General features: G+C 37.4%; 1 protein-coding gene across 1 annotated transcript in view; it reads right to left on the bottom strand.

Moving 5' to 3' along the window:
• Positions 1 to 26,807, bottom strand: part of ADCY10 (adenylate cyclase 10) — a 126,982-nt gene that overhangs the window by 34,922 nt on the left and 65,253 nt on the right. Inside the window, exons 14-21 of the mRNA XM_044674868.1 lie at positions 21,858 to 22,011; positions 18,520 to 18,712; positions 17,878 to 17,964; positions 12,909 to 13,183; positions 11,489 to 11,625; positions 5,333 to 5,458; positions 2,528 to 2,806; positions 2,114 to 2,398 (exon numbers count right to left, since the gene is read on the bottom strand). Coding sequence (XP_044530803.1) covers positions 2,114 to 2,398; positions 2,528 to 2,806; positions 5,333 to 5,458; positions 11,489 to 11,625; positions 12,909 to 13,183; positions 17,878 to 17,964; positions 18,520 to 18,712; positions 21,858 to 22,011 — 1,536 coding nt within the window. The remainder of the gene's footprint in view (positions 1 to 2,113; positions 2,399 to 2,527; positions 2,807 to 5,332; positions 5,459 to 11,488; positions 11,626 to 12,908; positions 13,184 to 17,877; positions 17,965 to 18,519; positions 18,713 to 21,857; positions 22,012 to 26,807) is intronic.

Here is a 26,807-nt window from a genome sequence, read left to right on the forward strand (position 1 = left end):
AAGAGAAGAGGGTTTAGTATAGAGCTCTGGAGGATGGTCACCATTAATGAGCATGACAAGAATAAAGACCCAGTACAAGAGACTGAGAAGGAGTAACCAAATAGCCAAGAAATAATAGTGTCATGAAAACCCAGGGAGGAGAGGTTATCTAGGAAGAGAAGGACTTCAAGGATCAAAAGTTGTAGAGAAATCAAGAAGGATGAGGATGGATAAAAGGTGATTAAATGTGGCAACAGAGAGATCATTAGTAATTTTGGAGAGAGCAATTTCAGTTAAAGGACAAATGAAATGAATAAATGAATTGAATGAATTGCTATGCTGGACCGAATTCTGATCAATCAGCAGGAACTAATGGCTGAAGTAAAAGAATCTTAAGAGGAAGTAACCATGTCATCTTCCAGTTAATGATGTCCAGGAAAGGAAATGTGGGACATGGTAAGTGTTATATTCTAGGTCAAGTCTCATCTGAAACTATAAAAGGGGAAATGGTTTAATAGAGATTTTTTTGAAAAGAAATTTTCATGATAGAATTGCAAATGATTCTGATGAGTAAGAAAATGTAATAGTACCTAAAGTGACCTTAGTGGCTTTGAAAGGAACACTCTGATACACTCACATTTTTAAAACCCTTCCCTTGTGCCTTAGAATCATTACTAAAGTATTGATTTCAAGGCAGAAGAAGAATAAGGGATAGGCAATTGGGGTGAAGTGACTTGACCAGGGTCACACAGCTATGAAAATACACACATATTTTTAAAGGATAAATACAAAATTCAGAATGAGCTATATATTAAGAAGCATCATAAGTAACAAAAGGGAGTTTAAAAATTATGTGAGGTAAGAAAGAATGGGCCAGAGTTGCTGCTTGGGGAAAATGGTATGAAGAAAAGGAGAAAGCATTTTGCTTTCATCTTTCCTTTCAGGGGCAATGATCTTCATATTTGGAAGAACAGAATAAACTTAGCAAAAGGGATGGGAACCAAATATAGGTAAGATAGAGAATATCCATCTCTTCTAAGTAAGCTCTAACCCCTGCTGAGCTGAATTGTAACCTACTGGGTAAAAAAAATTCATGAATGTGATTGATAAACTATTCTCAGTCTTTAGGAAGGCACAGAGAATGGCACAGATGTAAAGACTGAAAAAACAAAAAATGGTTTCAATTTATAAAAAAGGGAAAGAAGGAAGGTCCTGAAAAGTCCAATCTAATGACCTGGATGTCAAATCCTAGGCAAAGTTCTAGAATGAATTCTTAAAGAGATGGTTTGTGACTACTGAGGAAAAGAATTTTCTAGAAAACAATGCATATTAACTTAAAAAAGGATTAATAAAATTTACTTTGTAGAAGTAAAAGGATACTATCCGAAGTGACGATAATAATAGTTCAATTGTACTCTTCATTGGTTAAACCAAAGTAAGGTCTTGGGTCTAGTTCTGGTTAGTATGTTAAAAAAAAGCTGTCAATAAGCTAGTTTATAGTCACGGTGGGGCAACTTGTATTAGTTGAAGGAACTGGAAATGTTTAACTTGGAAAAGACATGATTTACAGAAAGTATTTGGTTCTTGAGTACCTGTGTGCAAGCTACTCTCCAAGGTGCTCAAGTATATGAAGCATTGTCATTCAGAATAGGGGTGAGATTTTTTTTCTGTGTGAGTTCTGAAGGCAAAAGGAGGGCCCATAAATGCAAGTTATACAGAGACTGAATTGACTCAAAGAAGGACAGACTTTAATTTTTCTTAAAAAGCACTGTTCAGCAGTGGGATGGTTTTCTTATAGGAAAACAAGTTGCCTCTTTCTGGAAATGTTTAAACAGAATATGGACAATGATCGTTAACACTGTAGAGGGGCTTGAAACTTTAAGTAAGGGTTGGACAAGATCACCTCTAAGACCCCTAACAGTTGTGGGATTCTAGGACTGCCCTCCCCTTGAGAAATTCTGTGTCCTTCTACAGAAACAAATTTAAGGGCTTCCCAAAACTGATATTCCTCAAGTCTAAGCCACGAGTGGATAACTGTGACTTACATCACACAGAGGTATAGATCCCACCCCTCCCAGAATCAAGTCTCTGGAATTCCCACTTTGGGCTTTAGAAAGGAATAAAATTATTTTACTTCTAAATGCATTTGAATCGATCATCTTATTAATTGTTTCCATGTCCAAGGTGTTGAGTCGAATGTTCACAGCAAAATGGTGGAAGGGAATGAAGTCTCCTTTTCCACAGTGCTCACACTTATGAGCATCTTCCTCTAGAAAACGGGCACATTTCACATGAAGAGCTGACTTCTGATCCTTAAGCCAGAGCTCGTAGGCTGTCTTCTGCATTATGGGTTTGCAAAATCTCAAGATGTGACTCTGAGTCACATCATTCTCCTCCACCACCTTGTCACGTAAACCTTCTAAAGGGAATAGAACAGTTTTATGATTAACTGGTCTGTCAGTGGAAGCTACCTCTTCATTTAACACGTACTTTTTTAGGATTGAGGGGCTTGAATTGAAAAGATTGGTTCAATTGAACATCTACTCACCAATCTTTTCGGAGCTCTGCAGAGCCAGAGAACGGTGATGCACCTCAAAAGAGGCATACTTTCGGCTGGTTAAATGCCGAAGCTCTTTGTGGTTCTGGAAGCAATAGAAGATGCTGGACTGAACAAGAGTTGCCAGGGCTTTGACCATCATCTTCATGTTCCAACAAGGGAGAATTTCAAAGAGTAGTGATGTAGTAAAGGTCTCTCCAATAATGGCAGCGCACCTCACCAACATCTGTTGAGAAAGGCTCATGCTATCTAACTGGACTAGAGAGATTTCTGCAAACAGAAAATCAAAGAACATGTAAATTGTCACCCCTCCTCATCAGGCAACGTAGTAAGAAGTAAAAGCTAACACTCTTGCTCTCTGAAGGGAAGCTTATTTTCTTCTAAAAAGTATTTTTAGAACCCACTTTGAGGCCAGCACCCAGACTAAGGATATAAAAGATAGAATAATAATCCTTATTTATACACAGCACACTAAGATTTGCAAAGCACGTGTTCTCGTTGGATCCTCCCCCAAACCCTGAGAGCACTATTATTATTCCCATTTTACATATGAAGAAACAGGCTTCCAATAACACACTTCTAAAACCTGGCTGCCCAGGAAAGGGACTCAAGAGTATACATAGTCATCTTGATTCAACCCCTCAACTTGCATGAGAGAATGATTTCCCAGAGAGTGATTCTACGTGGGGAACTGTTGGAATGCATGACTAAAGAATTAAAGCTTCCTGAAAATCCTTGACCCAACTTTCTTTATGTGTGTGTGAGTAAGACAGACAGACAGCAGACAGAGACAGAGACAGAGAGAAGAAGGGGAGAGAGAGAAAGGAGGAGAGAGAGAGAGAGAGAGAGAGAGAGAGAGAGAGAGAGAGAGAGAGAGAGAGAGCGCAAGCATTTCCCCCTTTCAGGGATTCCACTGATGTTGGAGAATAGACTTCTCGTGTGTTTCTGCTTTTCTTTGTATTTTTGCATAGGAATAAAGAGGACCTAGCAGTGTTTTGAAGGTGGTCAAGGTCCCAGTGGGAAGAGCTGACTGAGAATCAGACAGATTAAGTGACTTCTACATGGTCACACATGTAGAAAGTTTCTAAGTCAGGAAGGCACTAATGCCATGCTGTCTTTCGATGAATGTAACAGAATTTGGATTGAAGACATGGAGGATTTCAGGAAGGGAAAAGGCAGGAAAAGAATGACTTTGGGTGGGGGGGAGAAGAATCAAGATGCTGGTTTGACTGCAATGGAGGATTGGTGTGGAGAGGTTCTTGCCAAATCCAGCAACTTTTTCTTAGCCTTTATTTTCTTTTAGCCTCCATGATTTATCTAACATTGTGAATCATCTTCTCCTTTTTGAAACCTTCCCGAAACTTGACTTTTGTGGGAAAAATACTCATTAACATAGTTTCCCCTCTACTTTTCCAACTCATCTTTGTCTCTTGCCTTCTCTCCTCTTCTTCCCATCCTTTATCTGAGGGAATTTGCCAATATTTGGGCTTCTGGCCTCTCTGCTCTCTGGTTATTATCTTTCCCAGAGATGAATCCATCTTCCTGTCTTCCATGACCAACCTCTTTGTGCTAATAATTCCTAAACCTTCACATCTATATCTTGAGTCAACCTCTTGTCAAAAGTTCTAGTCTCATATGTCCAAATATTTGCTAATATCTCCATCTACATATTTTTCTGTAACTTCTGATTCACATATATCTAAGCCTTAAATTCCCTTTCCTTCTCTCCTCAAAACAAAAACAAAAACAAAAACAAAACCCACAGATTTGGTTCTGAATTACTTTCTTTTTTAAAATCTTTATTATTTTTTATTTTTATTTTTTTTGGAAATTTCTATTTAATTAATTTAGAATTTTTTCCAATGGTTACAAGATTCACATTCTTTCCCTCCCCTCTTGGCCCCATCCCATAGCCAACGTGCAATTCCACTGGGTTTTCCATGTGTCCTGAGTTACTTTCTTATTTTAGCAAATAAAAATGTATGGAACATGACTTAATCTTTCTTTGAAGATTGAGAATTCTTTGGTACATTAAAGCCATTGTTTTGACCACCAGTTCTTATACACAACAAAAAGATTAGATGTAGAAGATATCAGAGATGTGAGTTGAATGTATACTATACTAACTAGCAATGGGATTTTATGTGAGTAACTTACGTTTCCACATCTGTTTCTTTTTCTGGAAAATGACTGGATGATCTCCTAAAATCTTATCATTCAGTGGTTCCATGACATTATCTGAGAAGTTTAGCTCTTTAAAAAAAACCCTCTGCTAACAGATTTTGAAGGACAATTTTTCTATGTTGAGTCATGATCACTCCAAAAAGTATGGTCTAATCATTTATGCAGGAAAAACAGATGCATGAAGAATGTTTCTCAAACCAATCGAATTCCCAAATAGGGCCAGAACCAGATTAAAATGTAGCTGGGAAATGTGTGACAAAAGAAATTAAAATACACTACAATGTTGATAAAGCTAATTTGAGTTTCTAAATCAATTTCATCCAATGTCCACACACACCCCCTTCTCATCCCATTCTATTTGAGTTTGGCATGATTGGTCTTGACCCATGATATTTATTTGAATGGAAATGAACACATCTATACAGATATACATGCAAGTGAACACATATATACAAACATACACATATATCATGGACAGACACTGCAAATGGAGAGTGACCTGGGCGCAAAATTGAACAGGAGGAAGATCTGATCTCGTTTTTCTTCCTTTCTGCTTAGAAATTATTAGCTTATCAATACTAAAGAGGACAAAGGTCTTTTTTTTTTTTTTACCTTTTAATGTTGCTGGAGGTGACATATTTTTTAATCTGACACCACTGGCGATGTCGCAGATGTCTACTCTCTCAACGGTAGAGACTGAATAAATATCTACGTTTATCTGGGGCTTAGTGTAATTTTCTGTAGAGAAATAACAAAACAAAAAAAAAAGAGAAGGCAGGGAAAGAAAGAAAAAAATGAAGGAAATACAGAATATCATCTCCTTTTGTTATTCATCTTAATGCTTGGTAGGAATTGAAGCCACTCTCATGTAACCAGCAGACAAAGCTTTCTGTGGGTTTACACAGTCATGAGGGAAGTCAGAAGGGGGGAATCTGCTGGTATTAGTGGACTTTCCTTTAGGCAAACCCAATAAATGAAAAACCCCAATTTTATGGAGAAAGGACAAATAGGAGAGGATTGTTTATTTTACAAAAGGATGCCCAATACCATTAGAATTTTTCCCAATTCAAAATTTTGTTTTTCAGGAACACATTATCTTGTTAAACATGTTTTATTCACGTATACTTGCACACATAGTCTATATATAATTATAAGATATGTGTTGTATTACTTCATATTACACTACACTGTTACATATTTTACATATGTATGTTGTTAAAAATATATGTATGTATTTATACACATAAATGTGTGCAGGTCTATATGAATATACATATAGGTGTACTTCTATATATACACATACATCATCTCTGTAAAAGACTAAATTCTTTTAGTAATTTAAAAATTTTTAAAAAATTAAAAGACTAAGAATTTTTGATTCAGATTGATAGACTAGAGCAGTGATTCCCAAAGTGGGCGCTATCGCCCCATGGTGGGTGCTGCAGGGATCCAGGGAAGCGGTGATGGCCACAGGTGCATTTATCTTTCCTATTAATTGCTATTAAAATTTAAAAAATACTAATTTCCAGGGGGCTAAGTAATATTTTTTTCTGAAAAGGGGGCGATAGGCCAAAAAAGTTTGGGAACCACTGGACTAGAGAATAATAATTAGATCTGGATCTGTAACCAAATGGCAAAGCTGCCCAGTAGCATTAACCATTGACTGCCGTCCTTCCTGACTATGAAAACCACAGGATTCATTCAGTCAGTCAGTCTAATAATTATCATTATTATGGGGCACCCATTCTGTGTAAGATGTAATGCTTAGTTCTGTGAAGAACAGCAAGAAATCTAAAATCTGGCCTTTGACATTCAGAAATTATATATTTTCACATTATTCATTTTTATAAGAGTAATTTTTTAAAATTAGGACCCCAGAGGGAAAGAACATGAAACATGTAACTATTGGAAAATATTCAAAAATAAATGAATACATTTTAAAAAATAAAATAAAAGAAAATCAGGACCCCAAATCATTTACCCATAGAAACAAGTGATAAATCATATATTTTCTGATGCATTTCTTCTCCAACTGAAGAAGCTCTATTTAAAAAGAGATCTCAGTTCAGAATATCTTCTAATAGCTCACTTGGCTATACTACTCTGGGCCTTCTTTGACTTTTCCATGATGCTCCATAGTTGGGTAACTTCCCCAGCTACCATCTCCCCCAATTTTCAGCTTTCTTTTGTATTTTGTCTTCCCATAGTAGATTGTAAGCTCCTTGAGGGCAGGGGCTATCTTTCTTTTTTCCTATTTGTATTCCTAGCACTTAGTACAATGACTGGAATATAGTAGACACTTAATAAGTGGTCATTAAATATTGGCTATTAACACCTATTAGGGACTTGTTAAAAAAAATCTTTAAGTGTTTCAAAGGAACAGATTCCTGGTAAAAATCAGAAAGAATTTAACTCAATGATCTAGGGTATGATAAACTTGAGAACCTAAACCACTTGGGGAAGGGTTCCCTATTGACATGAAATGCTGGGGAAACTGGAAAGCAGTTTGACAAAAAAGATAATTTTACATCAGTAACTTATGCCATACACCACTGTAAGTTTTGAATGGACATGGCTTAAATATAAAAGGTCACATCATTTTTTAAATGGAAGAAAAAAGATGGAATTGGTCCAACTATTTTGGAAAGCAAATTAGTTTTATTAGGCTAAAAAAAAAATGATCCAAAGGGCCCACTCCTAGGCATGTATATACCTCAAGGAGATCAAAGATAGAAAGAAATGTCCCATAATGGCCAAAATGCATATAGCTACACTTTTAATGCTTATAGTGCTCTACAAGCCAGCTGAGTGGTATAGTGGATAAAGTGCCACATGTGGAGTCAGGAAGACCCGAGTTCAAATCTGGCCTCAGATACTCACTAGTAATGTGACCCTGGGAAAGTCATTTAACCCAGTTGGCTCAGTTTCATCATCTGTAAAATGAAAGGAAATGAAACACTCCAGTATTTCTGCCAAGAAAATTCCAAACGGGGTGATGGAGAGTGAGATACAACTGAAATGACTGAGCAATGACAAATCTCTAGAAAGGAGCAGCTAGGAAGCACAGTGGATAGAGAACCAGGCCTGGAATTGGGAGGTCCTGGGTTCAAATTTGACCTCAGACACTTCCTAGTTGTGTGGTTCTGGGCAAATCAGTTAGTCTTGATTGCCTAGTCCTTGCTGCTCTTCTGTCTTAGAACTGATACTAAGACAGAAAGTAAGGGTTTAAAAAAATAGTTGCCTACTGATTAGTGAATGATGTAAACAGAGTGTGGTATAAGAATATCTTTGGGATGTTATTGCACTACATGAAACATGAAGAACTCTAAGAAACATAGGAAGGCACAGGAGCTGATGCTGAATGAAATCAGGACCAGGAAAACAATAGTAAGCACATTAACTACTAATATGTAAAAGACAAGAAAAATGAAACTGAGCACTATGTCATCATGATCCAAACTTGGACCTAGAGGAAAGAGATTAAGATTCACCTATTTCCCCCCTTTCTTTGTGGAGGTAGGGGACTATGGACATGAAATCTTTTGGGTTGATTTGTTGATGAAATAAATTTGGTTGATAATGTGCTGGTAAGTTTTGCTGAACTATGTTTTGTTCTCTCTGTCTCTCTCTCTGACTCTCTGTCTCTGTCTCTGTCTCTGTCTCTCTCTGTCTCTCTCTCTCTCTGTCTCTGTCTGTCTCTCTCTCTCTCCTTCAAGGAATGACTTCCTGGGTATGGAAGGAGGGAGGAATATATTCAGAAATGAAAGTCATATAAAAAAACATGTTTATAAAAAAAAAAAAGGTTACACTATAGAAATAGCAGAAGAATTTAGCTAGAAATACTTCTTTCCAGCTAGGTGGCTCAGTGGATTGAGAGCCATGCCTAGAACCCGGAGGTCCTGGGTTCAAATTTGGCCTCACCTACTTCCTAGTGGGGCAAATCATTTAACCCCCATTAACTAGCTCTTAACATTATTCTGCCTTGGTTTGATGATGGAAGGTAAGGGTTTAAAAAAAAAAGGAATACTTCTTCCACAACTCTGACTAGAGAGGAATTCTTTTACCCAAACCAGAGCTAGGGAAGATCTCAAAATAGCAAACAGATCCCTTTAGTTTCATGAAATTGAAAACTTGTGCATAAACAAAATTAATATAACAAAGAAGACAAATTGTTGCTTTGTAAACATCTTTGCAGCAAGTATCTCTGATAAAAGTCTTATAATCAAGATATACAGGAAATGAATATGAGTAAATAAGGTCAATATTTATTCTTTAATGGGAAATTGGTTAAAGGATATGAACAAATTCAAAAGAAGGATGAAAAATTAATAACCATATGAAATAATGTTCCAAATCACAAATAAGAGAAATGCAAATCAAAATAACTGAGGTTTCACCTGCCACTCAGCAAACTGGCAAATAGGAAAATAGATATAGATAGGTAGACAGACAGACAGACAAACAGATAATGGGGAGAGAAAGAGAAGGAGAAGGAAAGAGAGGGGGAGAGAGAGAGAGAGATAGACAGACAGAAAGAGAGAGAGAGAGAGAGAGAGAGAGAGGGAGAGAGAGAGAGAGAGAGAGAGAGAGAGAAACATTTATTAAGCACTTACTATGGACCAGATATTTTGCTAAGTACCTGAAACAAAGTGGTTGTTTATTGATTAGCAAATGGCTGAACAAATTGTGGCATATGACTATAATGTAGTATCATTACTCTGAAATAAACAATATCAAAAACTCGAAAGAAGCACAGGAAGACCTAGGAGTTGAAGTAAAACAATATGTGCCATAACTATGTAAATGTAAAGAACCAAAAAAATAGATTGACCACTGCTAATTATGCAAGCAAACAATACAGGCTTTCTCTCAAGGAACTTCCAATCTAATGATGGAAGATACTCCATAGAAGGGAACTGGAAAAGGGGTGAAGGGTGCTTGTGTGCAAGTCTACAGGTGAGGAGGAAAAGGAGTCTGGAGAAAGTATAGACACACAAGGTAAAGCATCAACCTAGTCCTTCTTAAAATGCTGTTCCAAGGAGAATCAGTGAGGAAAACAGAAACTTGAGGCAGAGTTTTTTGCAGATTGACAAGGTACCAAATGAAGAAAAGGAGGGAAATGGTTGATGTTGGAGGGACTGTGGAAAGACAAATAGACCAATATATTAACATCTGCAAAACCATTTTGGAAAAGAATTTGTAACTGTTTTTGAAAACTGGCTTAAGTATCCATTCTGTCTGACCTAAAAATCTCACTGTTAGGCACATACCAAAAGGAGGTTTAAAAAAGGAAAGTCCCATTTTTATCAAAATATTCAAGCACAAAGAACTAGAAACAAAATGGTTGCTTATTAATTAGGAAATGAAGAAACAAATCATGGTACATGGATGTAATGGAGTATTACTGCATTGAAAGAAGCAAATATAAGTAATTTAGAAAATCATAGCAAGACTAATATGAATTTAAGAAAGAAGCTGAACCAGGAAAACAAAATACATGATGACAAACATAATCTAAATGGAAAGAACAATAAAAAGAAACTGAACCATATTTAATTATAATGACTAATACTGGTCTTGGAAAAGAGATTGGAAAATGTACTTTCTTCTCTTCATGGCAGAGGTGGGGGATTATGGATACAGAATGTAGAGTCAGAGGCCAGATTTAAAGTCAGATTTTCCAGACTCCAGACCAGCTGCCTCTAAGACTTTGCAAGCTTTTTTTGTAGTGGCAAAGAATTGGAAATTGAGGGGATGTCTTCCCCTCATTGGAGAATGGCTGAAGCAATTGTGGCATACGTTGTGATGCAATACTATAATAGTATAATAGTAGTGCTGTGAAAAAAGATGAGCAGGATGATTTCAGAAAGAGCTGGAAAGACCTCCATGAATTGATGCAGAGTGAAATAAGCAGAATCAGGAGAACATTGTACATAATAAATGCAATACTGTGGAATGATCAAAAGTGATAGAGTTAGCTACTCTCAGTAATACAAAGATCCAGGACAATTCTGAAGGACATAGTTATGACAAAAAATGCTATCTATCCACCTCCAGAGAAAGAACTGTTGGAGTCAGAATGTAGATCAAAATGTACTATTTTTCACATCAGTTTATCTGGGTTTTTATTTGGGGGTTTTGGTTTTATGTGAGTTATTCTTTTACAACAATGACCAATATGGAAGTATGTTTTACATGATAATATATGCAAAACCCAGATCAAATTGCTTACCATCTCTGAGAGGGAGGAGAGAGACAATTTGGATCTTATAATTTCAGAAAATGTATGTTGAAGATGGTTATTACATGTAATTGGAGAAATAAAATATATTGAATTAAAAATTAATTTTTAAAAGACATGCTATTATTTACTTGTATAATTTTTTATAATTCTTGTCCATAAACATTTTACATATTTCTGAATACCCTTTATGAGCTTACTGACCCTCAGGAGTTCACCTTTGAATCTAATCATTAATTTCATCTATGGTTGTATAAGTTGGTAAGCCTTCTTTGATTTTTATGCTCTCTTTCCCCTATACTGTGCCTCTCTTATCATTTGATGCTGTTTCCCCAAAATTTGTTCCACCTACTGAGAGATTATTGCTGTTCAAAACAGATTCATGGATATTTCTCCAACCCCCATGAACACTCCATACATCAGAGAATAAATACTCTGCCAAATTCCCAACTGTGTTACTCCTTCTGAAAAAGAGATTTTTGTAGGGAAGTAGAGGAAGAAAAAAAAAGTCATTCTGTGTGACATACTGAACAGGAAGTTCCAGTTCTTCTTTGGCTTTTCTTCTGGCTGATATTGATGGATGATAAGAACCTTGTGGTGTTCGAGATTTTTCAGCAGTTCTTCACCATAAAATGGAATGCCACAGCTTCCTCCCACAAGGTAGCTGCAAAGGAAGCAATGGGAACTTTGCTTATTTGGAAAAATTATCTCTGATAAAAGGGAAAGGGGAATTGGAATTTTTCTTCACAGCTTCCTGATTGCCAGAAAACTTATAGGGAAATGGCCTCATTTCTTCCCCCCATCCCAACCACCATTTAATCTTTTCTATTCCCTTGCTGTTCTTCATCTTCATCACTCCCACCCTCTTTATTTCTTTAATATTCTTCATGAGATAACCCTGATGAAGAATACTCATGATCCCCATAAGAGAATGAAGTAAGCCAAAAACCATCATTCAGCTTTTCAAATGATATTTCTTAAGTTTGTAGCATTTATACTATTGAAATTATTAAAGCTTAAGACTGCACTGAGACTTTAGGGATATCTGGTATATAAATGCAAAATGAAAACAAGAAGGTATAATTAGCCATATTTCTCAGCCAGAATCTTAATGGACTAACCCTGAATTAACCCTGGGCAGAAAGGGGTTAGCCATGTCTTGAAGAGCTCCTTTGATGATCCAGCTAATTCTGGGTCAGCATCAATAACCCCAGACCACAGGGCATCCCTTTGGACTGAATATGAAGATCTGACCCAAACTCAACCCACTCTTGTGCAAATTTGGATTCATAAGGATAACCAAGAACCAAGTAGGATTCAGAGATGGGACAGATGCACTGGAGTTTGCCACCTTGCCTCCTGTTATCCATTGAAATGAGCACATAACCTTGACAACCATTTTGTATTAAGAGAAACTTATGATCTACTGCCACTAAGCAAGGCAGAAAAATCCTAAGCAGAAGTCACAGTGGGCATAGGAAGGAGTTGTGATGATAATAAGCAGCTCCTTATAATGATTCTAATAATAATCATGGTCCTAATCATCCCAATACAACATATCCACATAGGATTCTCCAGAACCAATAGATTCTGGAACTGGAGAATGAAAACAAATAGTTTCCAAGGGTTGGAGAAAACTCACTTTGGGCTTACAAACAATTCATGCCATTATAGTAGACACTCAAAGGTAAAAGAAGACCATAGCTATTGTTTATGCCCAGTTTTTAAGTAGACATCAGAGGTCAGCCAGATGAGTAAATAATTAGCCTTACCGATCCTTCCAGAAGGAAATGGTGGATGGTGGATGGTTGCTTGACCCTTCCCTCCCAGATCTCCTCTCCTAACTCTGAGTGTGAGGAACCTCTTCTCTTTTTCTACTAAGGATCTTCTGACCTGTTTTGAGGTGTTAGTTACCAAGATCTCAGGATAAGAATTGGAGGCACTTACACTTCCAGCTCCTTGGGGATGCTGACCACATGGAGGTCAAAACAGACCTTGGACAGCATATCTTTCGAACTTATCTCACCAATCATGACAAAGGTAGTGTTCCGATTCTTCATGATGGCACTAGCAGATTTACAAGGGGTATCCAGGAAGGGAGACAATGCCAGGATAAAGAACACGCTGACTTTCCGGATCAGTTCCTCCATGAATCTCCAAGATGCCATGTCAATGTGCTGGGATTCATCAATAATGAAAATGAGCTTTTCCTCTTTACTTGTCTGGGCAAGGCAGAGGAGAGAAAACTGAAACTGGTGTAGGATTTCCATTTTCATGACTATCTGAGAAATATATATATATATATTTATATATATATTGCTGTGTTTGTAGTTAGAAGGGATCAATGTTAAGGAAAAACTCTTAAATACAATCAAATCTCATGAATTCAATTTCAACTTCCACTAATTTGAAATTTATGATCATTTGGACAGTACAGATTCATAGTGTAAATAAAACCATAAGGAGAATTTCCTTTCAAAATGTAAAATCCCTCTTTAGCTTGAGCATTTGATTCAAGGGCTATATTACTTGACCAGGTTTGCATTTACATACAAACACTTGCTGTGCTCATTGAACATAATTTTTTATCTTAGCAATAAATTTGGGCTTACAAGGATGTCTATTTGATATTACTTTGTTTTCCAAATTTGAGTTATAATCATAAATATTAAGATGAATAAATTTCATTAAGATGGATAATGCATACTTCTTACTAATATAGTTTGCATACTTCTTACTAATATAGTTATTTTTTCACCAATTAGTTTTTTTGAAGATTTTACTCTTTCTAAGCCAGTTAAAGCACTTTGTATGATTAGTCACATGCTTGAAATGACCCTGTATCAATACTTCTGTCTGTGGGATTTTCTTGGCAAAGATTTTGGAGTGGTTTGTCATTTCCTTCTCTAGTGTGTTCCCATTTTGCAGATGAAGAACTGAGACAAATAGGGGTTAAGTGACTTGTCTAGGGTCACACAGCTAGGAAGTTTCTGAGGCTGGATTTTAACTCAGATCTTCCTGACTCCAAACTTTGGGCTCTATCCACTGTGCCAACTAGCTGCCCTAGAAGCCTATTTTAAAACTTTCTTTTTAATTTCTCTGGAAATATTATTATCTGAAAATTATGTTATATATAATTAATATATTATCTGAAATATTATATCTGAAAAAATAAATGTTTTTCTAGTCTATAAATCCTTTCCAGGCTTCTCTCCTTGGAAAGATGGGTTAAAAGCAAAAGAGATTAGGAAATAGAAATGAAGGCTGAAAACCAAAAAACCAGATTTTGAACAAAAGAATGAAATCAAGATCATTAGCCTCCCCAACCCTGGAAATTTGGGGGTTAAAACCCACTTCCCCTTAGTGCCCTCTTATCAGTTGAGAAAGGATTAGGATATTAATCACAAAAAGGATCCCTTGAAGGTCCTTGAAGGGAATGATCCAGGAAGGAATCAAGTCATTCTAGCTGATAATTATAAGTGACTTGTTTGGGAATGTGCATCCAAAACTATGTTTTCACATTATGTATGACTTTTTTTCTTCAAGAATCCTGTGAGTGATGCCTCAGATTGTCTTAGGGTAGAGAGCTGTCTGAAGGCAGAGGAGGAACTATGCCAGTGGGAACATTTCTCTCTTTAAATTAGAAACATTTACATATGAAGTATGAAGTGGTTAATTACTTTTTTCTGGCAGATCTGGACTTAAAACACAAAGTTTAAATAAAAGTAAAATAAATTTTATTTTATTTTGGAAAATTTTTTATTAAATTAAAAGTAATTAAAATTATTTTTAAATTTAAATTTTATTTAAATTAAAATTATATATTAAATTAAAATTAAAAATAAAATTTAAAAATTTTTATTTTATTTTTGACATAAGTCAGTATCTCAGGTTATGTTCACTACTGGCTGCAACCCCATTTTTGAGTTTAGCATAAACTGAATTTCCTCTTCCCAGTTCCATTTCCCCTGCAATATTTTAAAACTGCCACCAGGTGGCGATGGTGTTCTGGAGAGATATAGTTGATAATCTTCGCCTAGAGACCTCTTCCAGAGGATGTGGGAATCCTTCCAGAAGATGTTTTAATCCGAGGTTTTACACCAAAAACTGGCAACTGGAGGTTAAGCGACTTGCCCAGGATCACCCAGCAAGGAAGTGTTTGAGGCCACATTTGAACCCAGGGCACCCTGTCTCTAGACCTGACTCCCAATCCCTTGAGTCCTCTAGCAGCTCCCTTTTTTGTTTTGTATTCATTGGGAAAAGGTTTTGGTGAATATCCTCCCCATCCCTTCACTTTTAACCAATACAAGTAGATTGGACTCGAGCTGTTCAAAAACATAATTGAGTAATCACAAAGTTCAGCCTTTTCCTTCTGGCTCCCAGGCCTGATCTTTCCCAATTCCAAAGGTGGAGGGCTCTGCTCCTTTCACACAGAATAGAAAATAATTTATTTGGAGGCCATGCCTAGGGCCAGTTTCTGACACTTCTCAAATGGAAAAAATATTGTAAATTAATTAATTAATAAAAGAAATAAGAAAATCTACAATTAGCCCTCTGGCTGCAAGATCTTTCCTTTGAAAGTCATCATGATTCTCCCAGAAGCAAGCTCCCTTGCCAGATACTCTGCCCACAAACCAAACCTCTAAAACGACTAGAAAACAGCATTATCCAATGCCAAAAAAAAAAACAAACAAAAAAAACACTCACTCTAGAGTCAAATCTCATTTCTGATATGACCTGTGTGATCTTGGGAAAGTCACTTAATATCCCTGGGCCTCGGTTTCCTCAACGGTAAAATGAAGGGGCTGGAAAAACTGGCCTGTGGGGATTCTTCCAGCTCAAGATCTATTAACGTATGACCCCATCTTTCCTAGAAAGTCTTTCCCATTCCTCTTCATTCTGGTGCCTTCTGTGGATCATTTCCTCCTTATTCTGTGTCTATTTTATTTGCACAAAGTTGTGTGCAGGTTCTCTCTCCCATTAAATTATGGGCTCCTCGAGGATGAGGATACTCTTTTTACCTTTCCTGAAGTCCCCAGTGCTTGGCACAGTATCTGTCTTACTGACCAACTGGACAGCCAGATGGATAAAAAGACCCTATATAAAAAGTGGGCTGAGACCCAAAGGACTAGAAAGCTATGGGTTCTCTTTGACCCAGCAATACCGCTCCTGGGTCTTTATCCCAAAGAGATTGGAGGTAAAGGAAATGGAACTTCTTGTTCAAAAAATATTTTTAGCAGTTCTTTTTAGAGTGGCAATGAAATGGAAACCAATTGGAAAATTGGAGGGGATGTCCACCAATTGGGGAATGCTTGTACGTGTTGGGGTATGTGGTTATAATGGAATGGAATGGCGTGCTGGGTCATAAGAAATGGTGAACAGGACGAGTTTAGGACAACCTGGAAAGACTTATATGAACTGATGCAAAGTGAAGTAAATAATGTACACAGTGACAGAAATTATTGTAAGATAATCAGCTGTGAAAGCCTAAACTATTATCAGCAAGATAATTCCAAGGGACTCGTGATGAAAAATGCTATCCACGGCCGAAGAAGGACTTATTGGAATCTGATTGCAGATCAAAGCATACCTTCTTCGACTTTTATTTCCTTCATGAGTTTTTGTGTTTGTGTGTGTGTGTGACATGTCTTCTGTCCTGACACAGGGAATATGGACATACATATTACACAAAAGTATTGGTATAACTTGAATCAGACTATTTACCACCTCAGAGAGTAGAGAGAGAGAGGGAGAGAATCTGAAACACAAAACGTCAGAAAACAGTTGTCAAAAATAATTTCTACATGTAATTGGTGGAAAAAAAATAAAGTTAAAAAAATGTAGGCGGGAAGCTTCAATTTGCAGCCTTATGTGAACAGCATCATGAGGACACTCCTACACAAACTTTATAGTGTGGTTAATCCATGGGAAAGCTGCGATGATGGAGATGATTCTGCTGTGGCAAAAAAAAGATACTAATGCCATTTTTGGCTATGGCAATAAAGTTTGGTATTTAGAAAATGGAAGATGGGACTCATGTTACATGCTGGCCGGGACATGCCATGTTGTATTTGGTTCTGCACCTTTTATTTTAGGAAGGATATTGACAAACTGGTTACAGGGAAGGTGAGAATATCGAAAACTGTGTCATCTGAGCATCACTTAAAGGAACTTGAGGTATTTAGCCAAATGGGGAGACAATTACAGAGAAGTAAATTTTAATTAAATATTCAGTCAGTCAACAAGCATTTATTAAGCACTGACTATATGCTAGACATGGTGCTAAGCTCTCGGGATACCAAAAAAGGCAAGGCAGTCTTTCCTCTCAAGGAGTTCCCAGATAAATGACAATATACAAACAAGATATACACAGGATAAACTGGAGGCGATCTCAAACAAAAGGTCCTAGAATGAAGGGAGATCAGAAAAGATTTCTTGCAGAAGGGGATTTTAGCTGGGACTTGAAGGAAGCCAGGAGGTGGAAATGAGGAAAGAGAGTATTTCAGAGATGGGAGATAGTCTATGAAAATGCTCAGAATTGAGGGAAGGAAGGAAGGAAGGAAGGAAAGAAGGACAGAGGGAGGAAGGAAAGAGGGAGGGAAGGAAGAAGGGAGGGAAGAAGGAAGGAAAGAAGAAAGAAAGGAAGGAAGGAAGGAAGGAAGGATGGATGGAAGGAAGGAAGGAGGGAGGGAGGAAGGAAAGTTCCTAATAATGGAATCTTAAGGAATCTCATTTATCAACTCTAAATTGCAAATCATTTTCCAGCTTGAGGTCTTTAAAAAGGAGAGGAAAGAGAAGAACTCACAGGAGATCTCTCTACAAGCTTAACATCAACTTAACTTAATACTCTTTGCTTCTTACCTGTCCTCAACTTGCCAGTTCCCCATTCCCTTAGTGGCACACAGAATACACATACCTCACTCAGGATGTTCATAAATAATTCTTCTAATTCAGTTTGCTTTTTCATTTCAGTTATTTTGGAAGCCTCCCGTGTCATGGGGAACTAGAAATAAAGCCGTTAGTGGATTGAGTTCAGAGGAATACATACAGAAAAGGCAATTCCTTTGTGTGTCAGCTAAGGTGGTGGGGGTTGGAGGGGAGGGAAAGAACATGAATCTTGTAACCATGGAAAAATATTCTAAATTAATTAATTAAATAAAAATTTTCAATTAAAAAAAAAGAAAGAAGAGGCAATTCCTAGGCAAAGATGTATCTAGGTCCTAGCCTGACCCTTATTAGAACAAGGTGTTTTTGTGCCTTTTATTGAGTTTGAAGAAAGAGATAAGAAGGGGAGAAAGTCAGTCACTGGGACAGACCATTTTAATGTTGTTTTACATAAGCAATTCTCATCCTTCCTACCCTGTCTAGCTTTCCCAAGAAGGCAAGTTTAGGGCCAGGTAGGACTGAAACACCTAGTCCATCTGGAAACACCCCTGGGGATGAGAACAATAAGAATAATGGTGAGACAAAGGGTGTAATTCAGAAGGGAATTAGCAAGAATCATTTAACATCATGATGAACATTTCTTTCAAAACAAAACTGGCATTTGTTTAATTACCTGAACATGAAAAATATCATTGAGGATGCAGTATAAGTCTACATCCAACCAGTTCTTGACTTTTTCCTTCAGATGGTGTTGTCTTTCCTTGTAATGTTTGCAGGTGTCAAGACCCAGGACACTGGCCATGAGTAATTGAATGGTATGAAAATTGTGATTGATGCTGACCTTGGTCAATCCTATAGCAATGACCCTGTACATTAGAAAGTCAAAGGTCAAATTATAAATCTTAGTATATTTCTTTTGGAAAAAGGAAAAGGGAGGCATGGGTATATCAACTTTCATGGTTCTATGTGAAAGGGCTCTTTTTGATTAGAGAGACCTGTTCTTCTAGTTTATTCTCTCTCTCTCTCTCTCTCTCTCTCTCTCTCTCTCTCTCTGACTGTGTTTTGCAGCCCGTGCAGTATAAATGCCACCAAGGATCAATCTTTGAGAATGACCTTCTGAGCCCAGGACAAGGGGAAGCCAAGCATGAAAACAAATGACCTAGGTAAGAGTCAGGATCAAAAGAAGTCACTGAGCTCACCTACTGCCCTCTGTTGCCCTCTGTTTTGAAAGACAAGCCAAAACATTTTGAGGGGACTTAAACTTCATCCTCCAAATTCCATATCACTCCTTTGTAATTTTGCCAAGTGAAGTTTCCAGAATGACTTGAAATGCCTCAGACTAATGATGCAGGGGTATAGGTATTTTTTAACCCCAAGTCAGACAGGATTCTAGAATCTGGGAGTTCAAACCCAGTGTGAATAAAAAGAGTACTCCCCAAGACAAATTGTAAAGGTGCTAAAGGGCTTCTTTAGGCAGCTGATTAGTTAATCTGGGTATTTGATTGGTATCACAATAGTTAAAGGTGGTCCCTAAGACCATCAGAACTAAAGGTTTCGTTTTAAACCCTTAAAGCTATATATTTGAGGAGAAAGAGATGGGAGCAAAGAGTGGTATCAATAGCATACAAATAGGATTTGGTGTCCAAAGCAGCAGCGCCCATCATCTGTGGCAGCAGAGGGCTTCTGCAACAAAGGTGTCTGGCAAAAGAGAGACCAAAGCAACAGAAGACCCCAGGGATCCATGGAGAAAGCAGCTCGCCCAGTGACCTCCACAGAAGACATCAGTGGCTTTGTTGGATCAGTAACATGAGAGATGTGTCCGTCATGCTTATGCCCTGGTCAATCTCTCTGCATACCTCCTATCTCACTTCTCCAACTGACTTTCAGACATCTTCAAATGGATGTCCAGTAGAACAGAATTCATCTTTCTTCTCCCACTTCTCCTATCGCTATTGAGGACAACACCTTCTTCCTAGTCCTTCAGGCTCACAACCTAGGAGTTATCCTGGATTCTTCATTGTCTTCCACTTCCTATATCCAAGCTGTTGCCAAGGCTTTCTCACAAATATGCTCCCTTCTTTCCTCTGACACCACCATTTCACTGGTGCAGGCTCTCATCTCCTCAAGCCCAGATTATTGTAACAGCCTGCTGATGGCTCTGCCTACCGCAAGTCTCTCCCCATTTTAATCCATCTTCCACTCAGCCACCAAAGTGATTTTCCTAAAGTGTAAGTCTGATCATATTACCCCACTAGTCAATAAATTCCAGTGGCTCCCTGTTACCTCTAGAATCAAATGCAAAATCCTCTTTTTGGCATTCAAAGCCCTTCATAACCTAGCTCCCTCCTACCTTTTCCAGTCTTCTTACACCTTACTCCCTGAAATGTACTCTTCAATTTAGTGACATTGGCCTCTTGGCTCTTCCAGGAACGAGACACTCCATCTCTTGGTTCTGGCCATTTTCTCTGTCATCCATACCTGGAATGCTTTCCCTCTTCTGCCCTGACTTTTGTCCTCCCTGACTTCCTTTAAATCCTTACTAAAGTCCTACCTTCTACAGTCAGTTTTCCCTAACCCTTTTCATTCCAGTATTTTCTCTTTTAATTATTTCCTGTTTATCCTGTATGTAGCTTGTTCTGTATATATTTGTTTACATGTTGTCTCCTCTATTAGACTGTAAGCTCCTTGTGGACAGGAATTGTCTCTTGCTTCTTTTTGTATCTCTAGTGGACATATAAAAATGCTTGATAAATATTTACTGATTGATAATAATTATCCATATATGTCCCCTATGGATATGAAAGAAGTCTTTCTTGTCGCTTATTTTGATGTTACTATAAAACTCAGTGTCTCATGCTTTGGATTAATATGTTCTCTGTCTGATAAAAGAAACATCTGTGGAGGCTCATGAGTTATCATTTTGAGAGGCTCTTGATCCACGTCCACCATGTTCCTTAAACTTGGTGTGGTGAGCTAGAGCAGGGCACATGTGAGGAATAAGTCAAGGTTTAAAATTTCAGCATCATCTCTACCTCCCCGGATGCCAACATCCATCTAGTTACCAAACTTGACAATCCTTCCTTCTCAATGTCTCTTAAAGCCATTCTCTTCTTTGTCTTCTTGTTATGTTTCCCCATGCCCTGGCCCCAAGTAAAATCTCTTGTTGCTTCACAACTAATCTACTGCAGTAAATTCCTAAAATTAGATTCCTCCCTGTTTCCATTCTCAGACCTCTCCCTCAATGCCTGAGGCTACATAATGCTGTCAGATTAATTTTCCTAAGACCATGCTTTTATCATATCTCTGGTCTTCTCAGAAACCTTCATTAGGCACTGGGAGAAGGAGGATCTGCCTAGACTCTTTTAAATTACTGAAGAATTGTTAGTTAACATTTCAGACCTCTATGCCCTTCACCACCTAGATTTCAGGTTCCAAGAATGTTGTCTCTCTGGGTCTCTTCTGCAAATCCTAGAACAGTGTCTTAGATGATCAATAAATTCATTGTTGATGAAGTGACCAAAATATTGCCTGGATCTGAGTCTGGAGAGTCCCAGTCCCTGTTGCTTTTGCTGTTCATGGAGTATAAAGCATCCCAATGCATGAAAGGGATAACAAAAGCAGCTGTGGAACTGAAGAAAGAGCACTAGCTTTGGAGAGGGGAGATCTGGGTTTGAATCCAGGTTCTATCAACTATTCTGTGTGAAATTGGGTGAGTCACTCACCTTTCTGCACCTCAGTCTCTTTACCTGCAAAATGGCATGGGGGGTGTCAAGTTTGAGGTAGACAATTACTAAACTCTTTACCAACTCCAAAATGTTAGGATCTGACAGCCTTCATTTTGCAAATGTGTTTGGCTCCCATTCCCACTCCCAGGTGCATAGCCACCAGATCAGGCTGAGAAAAGTAATAAAACCAAGTAGAGAAGGAGAAGAGCAACATGGATGTGATGCCAAGAGGGCAGCTAAAGTTTGTTTTCTGCAAGTTTCCTAAGGTAGTTTTGAGGACACTGACCTGTGATTGTCATCTTGTGCCAGAAAGCCTAGTTCCTTAATTAAATGGCTTTTTCCATATCCCAGTAAGCCTTGAAACATTAGAACTCGACTGCATTTCAACTGGATAAATTCTCTCATGGTATGCAGAAACAATCTGATCTCCTTATCACGCCCTATTAGAAGAAACAAAATAAGGCAGGAAAGCCTGAAACAATCTGATCTCCTTATCATGCCCTATTAGAAGAAACAAAATAGGGCAGGAAAGCCTGATCAAACCAAAGCAAGATAGACTCCTTTATTGGTGCCTAAAATTGACCAAGATGACATTTTTTATGCTTTCTATTTATATATTGGTTATATTTATATTTACAACATCTTTCTTTGAAAGAACTTGGCAATATTATCAGGTAGAGAACATACAAAGTATCCATGGGAGATTCATGTCATTTCTTGAAGCCTTGGATCCATCACCTATAAAATGGTGATATTTGCATTCCTTACCAACCGGGGTTTTTGTGGTGAATGCTCTCAGGAAACCTTAAAATAGTTTATAAGTATGAGTTGCTATAATCCTCCTTGGTATTGTTATTTTCATTATCTCTAAAGAGAATCATACCACTAGGTTCCTGACCAACCAAGGTAATCTCAGAGAAGTTTCAAAAGAGCAATGAAAATGTATTAATACATGGTTCAAAACTAGGGGAAACAAGAGATTGAGGAGAACATGATGGCAGATGAAGAGTTAAGAATGGAATCTAGATCTTTAATATAAAAAAAAAAAGACCAAAAGTGGATTGTTCAGTTAGTGAGGAGACAAAAAAATTGCCATTTCAGAACTTGGCAGAGAAATTGGTAATGTTCAACCTGAAGAAGAAAAGACCAGGAGACCAATATTTTTTAAATGTTTAAAAGGATGGCATGTGGAAAAAAAATATATAGTTGGCTTAACTTCACTCTGGAGGAGCAATAGGTAGCAAAATATAAAGAAGGATTTGGGGGTAAATGTAAGGAAAAAAGTTATTTTCAAGAGAGAGGAAGGAGGAGGAGGAGAAAGAGAATGAGAACAAGAACAAGAAACTAGAAACGAAAAAAGAATGAAGAACAAGAACAAGAAAGAATGAATCCTAACTTACCTCAGGAGTTTGGAGAGCAGAACAAAGTGACACAAAGGAGAAAAGAAAGAACCACTTGAACATTTGGGAAATAAATAGAAGATGTGAGGCTCTTTCCACATAGGAGGAAAGCAAAGCCTCTAAGGGAGGAAGAAGCAGCGATGTATACCAGAGGAATCAGGAATCTCTAGGAGCCATCAGGAAAGAGATCATCCAATAAGGGTCAGAGGAAGAAGACACCAGTAAAGTCACGGGTAACTCCCTGCTGAGGAACACTGATGCAAGTATTGTTGACCTTACAATAACAGTCTTCCAGTGGGCATGGACATGATGGAAGATTTCCCAAGATGTATTAGATTTAACAACTACTACCCACTTTCATTCATTCATTCATTCATGTAGGTGATTCATATGGGAGAAAATAATATTCCCCTATTGATAAATGGTCTCAAGGGAAGAAATTCAAGCTACCACTGGCCTTATGGAAAAAAAAAATACAGGTATCTCTTCCACATCACAACATTCCATGTCACAGTTTTGATATATTGCAGGTTAGCATAAGAAATTAAATGGAAATTTTGGGGGAGTTTTGCAAAAGCCATAGATGACACACAAAGACCAACAAATGACAGAAAAAAGTCTAGAAACTCAGGAATGCATAAAATATATGTATAGTATTATATCCTATCAACATATTTTATCTCTTAATACCACAAATACAGTATACACAATTGCTATTACTATAAGCATCCCATAAAAGAAAAAGAAAAAATTCAGACTTCTCTGTGGATTTTCCAGATCCTGGGGGTACTGCACACCTAACCCCAGCAATATGGAAGGGAAATCTGTACTTCAGATCATAAATATGATTTAAAGTAATTCTGAGGTTCTATCTCACCCCTATCATATTTGTGAAGCTGATAAAAAGGAAAAGTAATAAATATTAGAAGGGCTGTAGGACTGCAGGCACATTTATGCCCTGCTAGTGTACTGAGAGTTAGTGTAATCATTCTAGAATGTAATCTGAAACTCTGGTCCAAAACCTACAAACCTATGTGTAACCTTTGGCCCAGGAAGTGGTCCTATATGCCAAAGAGAAGAAAGATAGATAAAAAGGGCCTCTATGTTAAAAAAAAAAATTGTTCATAGCAGCTTTTTTTTTTTTTGTGGTTGCAAAGATCTAGAAATTAAAGGGGTGCCTATCAATTGGAGAATGGCTGAACAAAAAGTATATAAATGCAATAAAAGGGGGCAGCTTCGTGGCTCAGTGGATTGAGTCAGACCCAAAGACGGGAGGTCCTGGGTTCAAATCTGACCTCAGATACTTCCCAACTGTATGACCCTGAGCAAGTCACTTAACCCCCATTGCCTAGCCCTTACCACTCTTCTTGCCTTAGAACCAATACCCAGTATTGATTCTAAGACGGAAGGTAAGGGTTTTAAAAAATAAACAAACAAACAAACAAATAAATAATTAGGTAGATAGATAGATAGATAGATAGATAGATAAATGGCTGAATGAATAGGTAAATAAATCAATAAATGCCATGAAATACTATTGAGTGATGAAAAAGGATGAAATAAATAGTTCCCAAAGAAATCTGGAAAGATTTTCATGAACCGATGCAAAGTGAAATGAGCAGAACCAGAACAATTTAAACTATAATAACAACATCTAAAAATCAACAGCTTTGAAAGACTCAAGAACTCTGATCAAAACAATGATTCTACAATTCCAGAGGAATGATGAGGAATGCTGCCCATCTATACATAGAAGAATGCTATACTAAATATACACACCAAGATATATTTTTGGACACAGACATTATAGGAATGTGGTGGTGGTTGTTTTTCTTCACATATTTGTTACTGGAGTTTTGTTTTACTTTTTTCTTCAATAGAGAAATATAGAAATTAATTCTTGTTAATGGGGAAAATTAATTTTCAGACAAGAAAATGATAGATGAAATCTACAAGCATTGCTAAGGATCATAGATCTGGAACTTTAGAGGTCAACTAATCCATATTCTTCATTTTATAGATGAGATAACTGAGCCCTAAGGAGGTTGACAGATTTTTCCAAAGGCTACACAGGAAATAAGCATCAGAAATGATATTTAAACTCAAATTCTCTTTCTCTAGGGCCAATAAGTGTTCTTTTCATTGTGCCATGCTGCTAAAAATTGTGAAATCTTGGACAAAAAACATCCCTTTCCTTTTCTGTAGTACACTCAAGTCACCATACTGAAAGTTGGGGAAGGAGGACAAGCTTCTAGACATAATGACTCATTGAAGAATTAAATCTTTATTAACTCCTGAGTCAAAACCAGTTAGATAGGTTACACCATGCCCCTCTTCTAAGCCTCTTCCTTCCACTTTTAAAGCATTCTTGAGTTGTCCATAGGTTTCAGTGTTGGTTGCCCTTCAACAAAGGAATGAGGTAACGGATGTAAAAGTACTTTAAAAATCTTAAAGTTCTACATAATTTTTTTCATAATCATTATTATCAGTGTTGCTATTACTACTATTATAATCCTATAGTATTCTGGAGATGCTGAGTTCAAGCAGTATTTGTTTATAGAGCAATATGGGAGTGTGCTAGTCCCTTGGCTCTCTCTGGTGAAAAAGAAAATATATGTATACATGTTTAAGTTTAAACTGCATTATTAATACTTTCTTAAGTTTGGACAATTAACAAAACAACAAATTGAGATGTGTCTTGTAGTAAAAAGTGAATTCTGATGTTTAAACGCTCATACCAAAAAAGTAAAAATTGGCTTTTTTAGGTGGATTTTGAGTCCAGCATACCTGACCTTCCCTGAGCTAGTAATTTAGACGGATATCTGTGTGTGTGTGTGTGTGTGTGTGTGTGTGTGTTCCCACAAAGCCTTGAAAGACAGACTTGGAGAAGCAATTCAACCACTTCCAAGAGGGAATGGCTAAGTAGTGTCTGTAAGAAGGTGACGCCAAAAGCAGGGTCTTTTGAAGCAGTCACAGTAGCAGCAGTTGTAGAGATGAAAAGAGTAAGAACCAGGGAGAGAGAGAGGTCACTCCAAAGTAGTTTCTGCTTGGCCTTTGATCCAAGTGTGCTCAGTGGAGGTGGAGAGCAAAATGCCTAATGAAGAACTTTGGGGAAAGAGTTTCATGCCCCTGTGAAGGTAGTCCAGCTACCAATCTGTAGAAATGGAACCATGTCCATATATTGGAACCATGTCCAAAGAGTTACTAAATTGGGCATGCTTTTTGCCTCAGTTATATCACAACTCAACCTATGCCCGAAAGAAATCAAAGCACAAAAAATAGTTACAGCAACTCTTTTCATGGGGGCCCCAAATGGGAAAACACAGGGAGTAAGTATTTTGATCCTGGGAGAATGACAAAACAAATTGAGGTATATAAATGTAATAGAATATTATCATGTTGAGAAATCGTGCCACAGACAATTTCAGAGGAAACAGAAGTAATACAGAGCGAAGCAGATAGAACTAAGAGAATGATTTATACAGTGACATCAACATTATGGAGATGAATAGCTTTGGAATTTAGAATTTATTTTATTTAGAATTTAAAAAAATTTTTAAATTTATTTAGAATTAAAATTCTGCAATGCTCTCCCTAAGAAAAAATCGCCAGGGCCTGATGGATTCACAAGTGAATTCTATCAGACATTCAAAGAGCAAATAATCCCAATACTACACAAATTATTTGATATGATAAGCAAAGAAGGAGTCCTACCAAATTCCTTTTACGACACAAATATGGTACTGATTCCAAAGCCAGGGAGATCAAAAACAGAGAAAGAAAACTACAGACCAATCTCCCTAATGAACATAGATGCAAAAATCTTAAATAGAATA

Source organism: Gracilinanus agilis, chromosome 4 (genome assembly GCF_016433145.1).
Source record: "Gracilinanus agilis isolate LMUSP501 chromosome 4, AgileGrace, whole genome shotgun sequence".
Lineage (NCBI taxonomy): Eukaryota > Metazoa > Chordata > Mammalia > Didelphimorphia > Didelphidae > Gracilinanus > Gracilinanus agilis.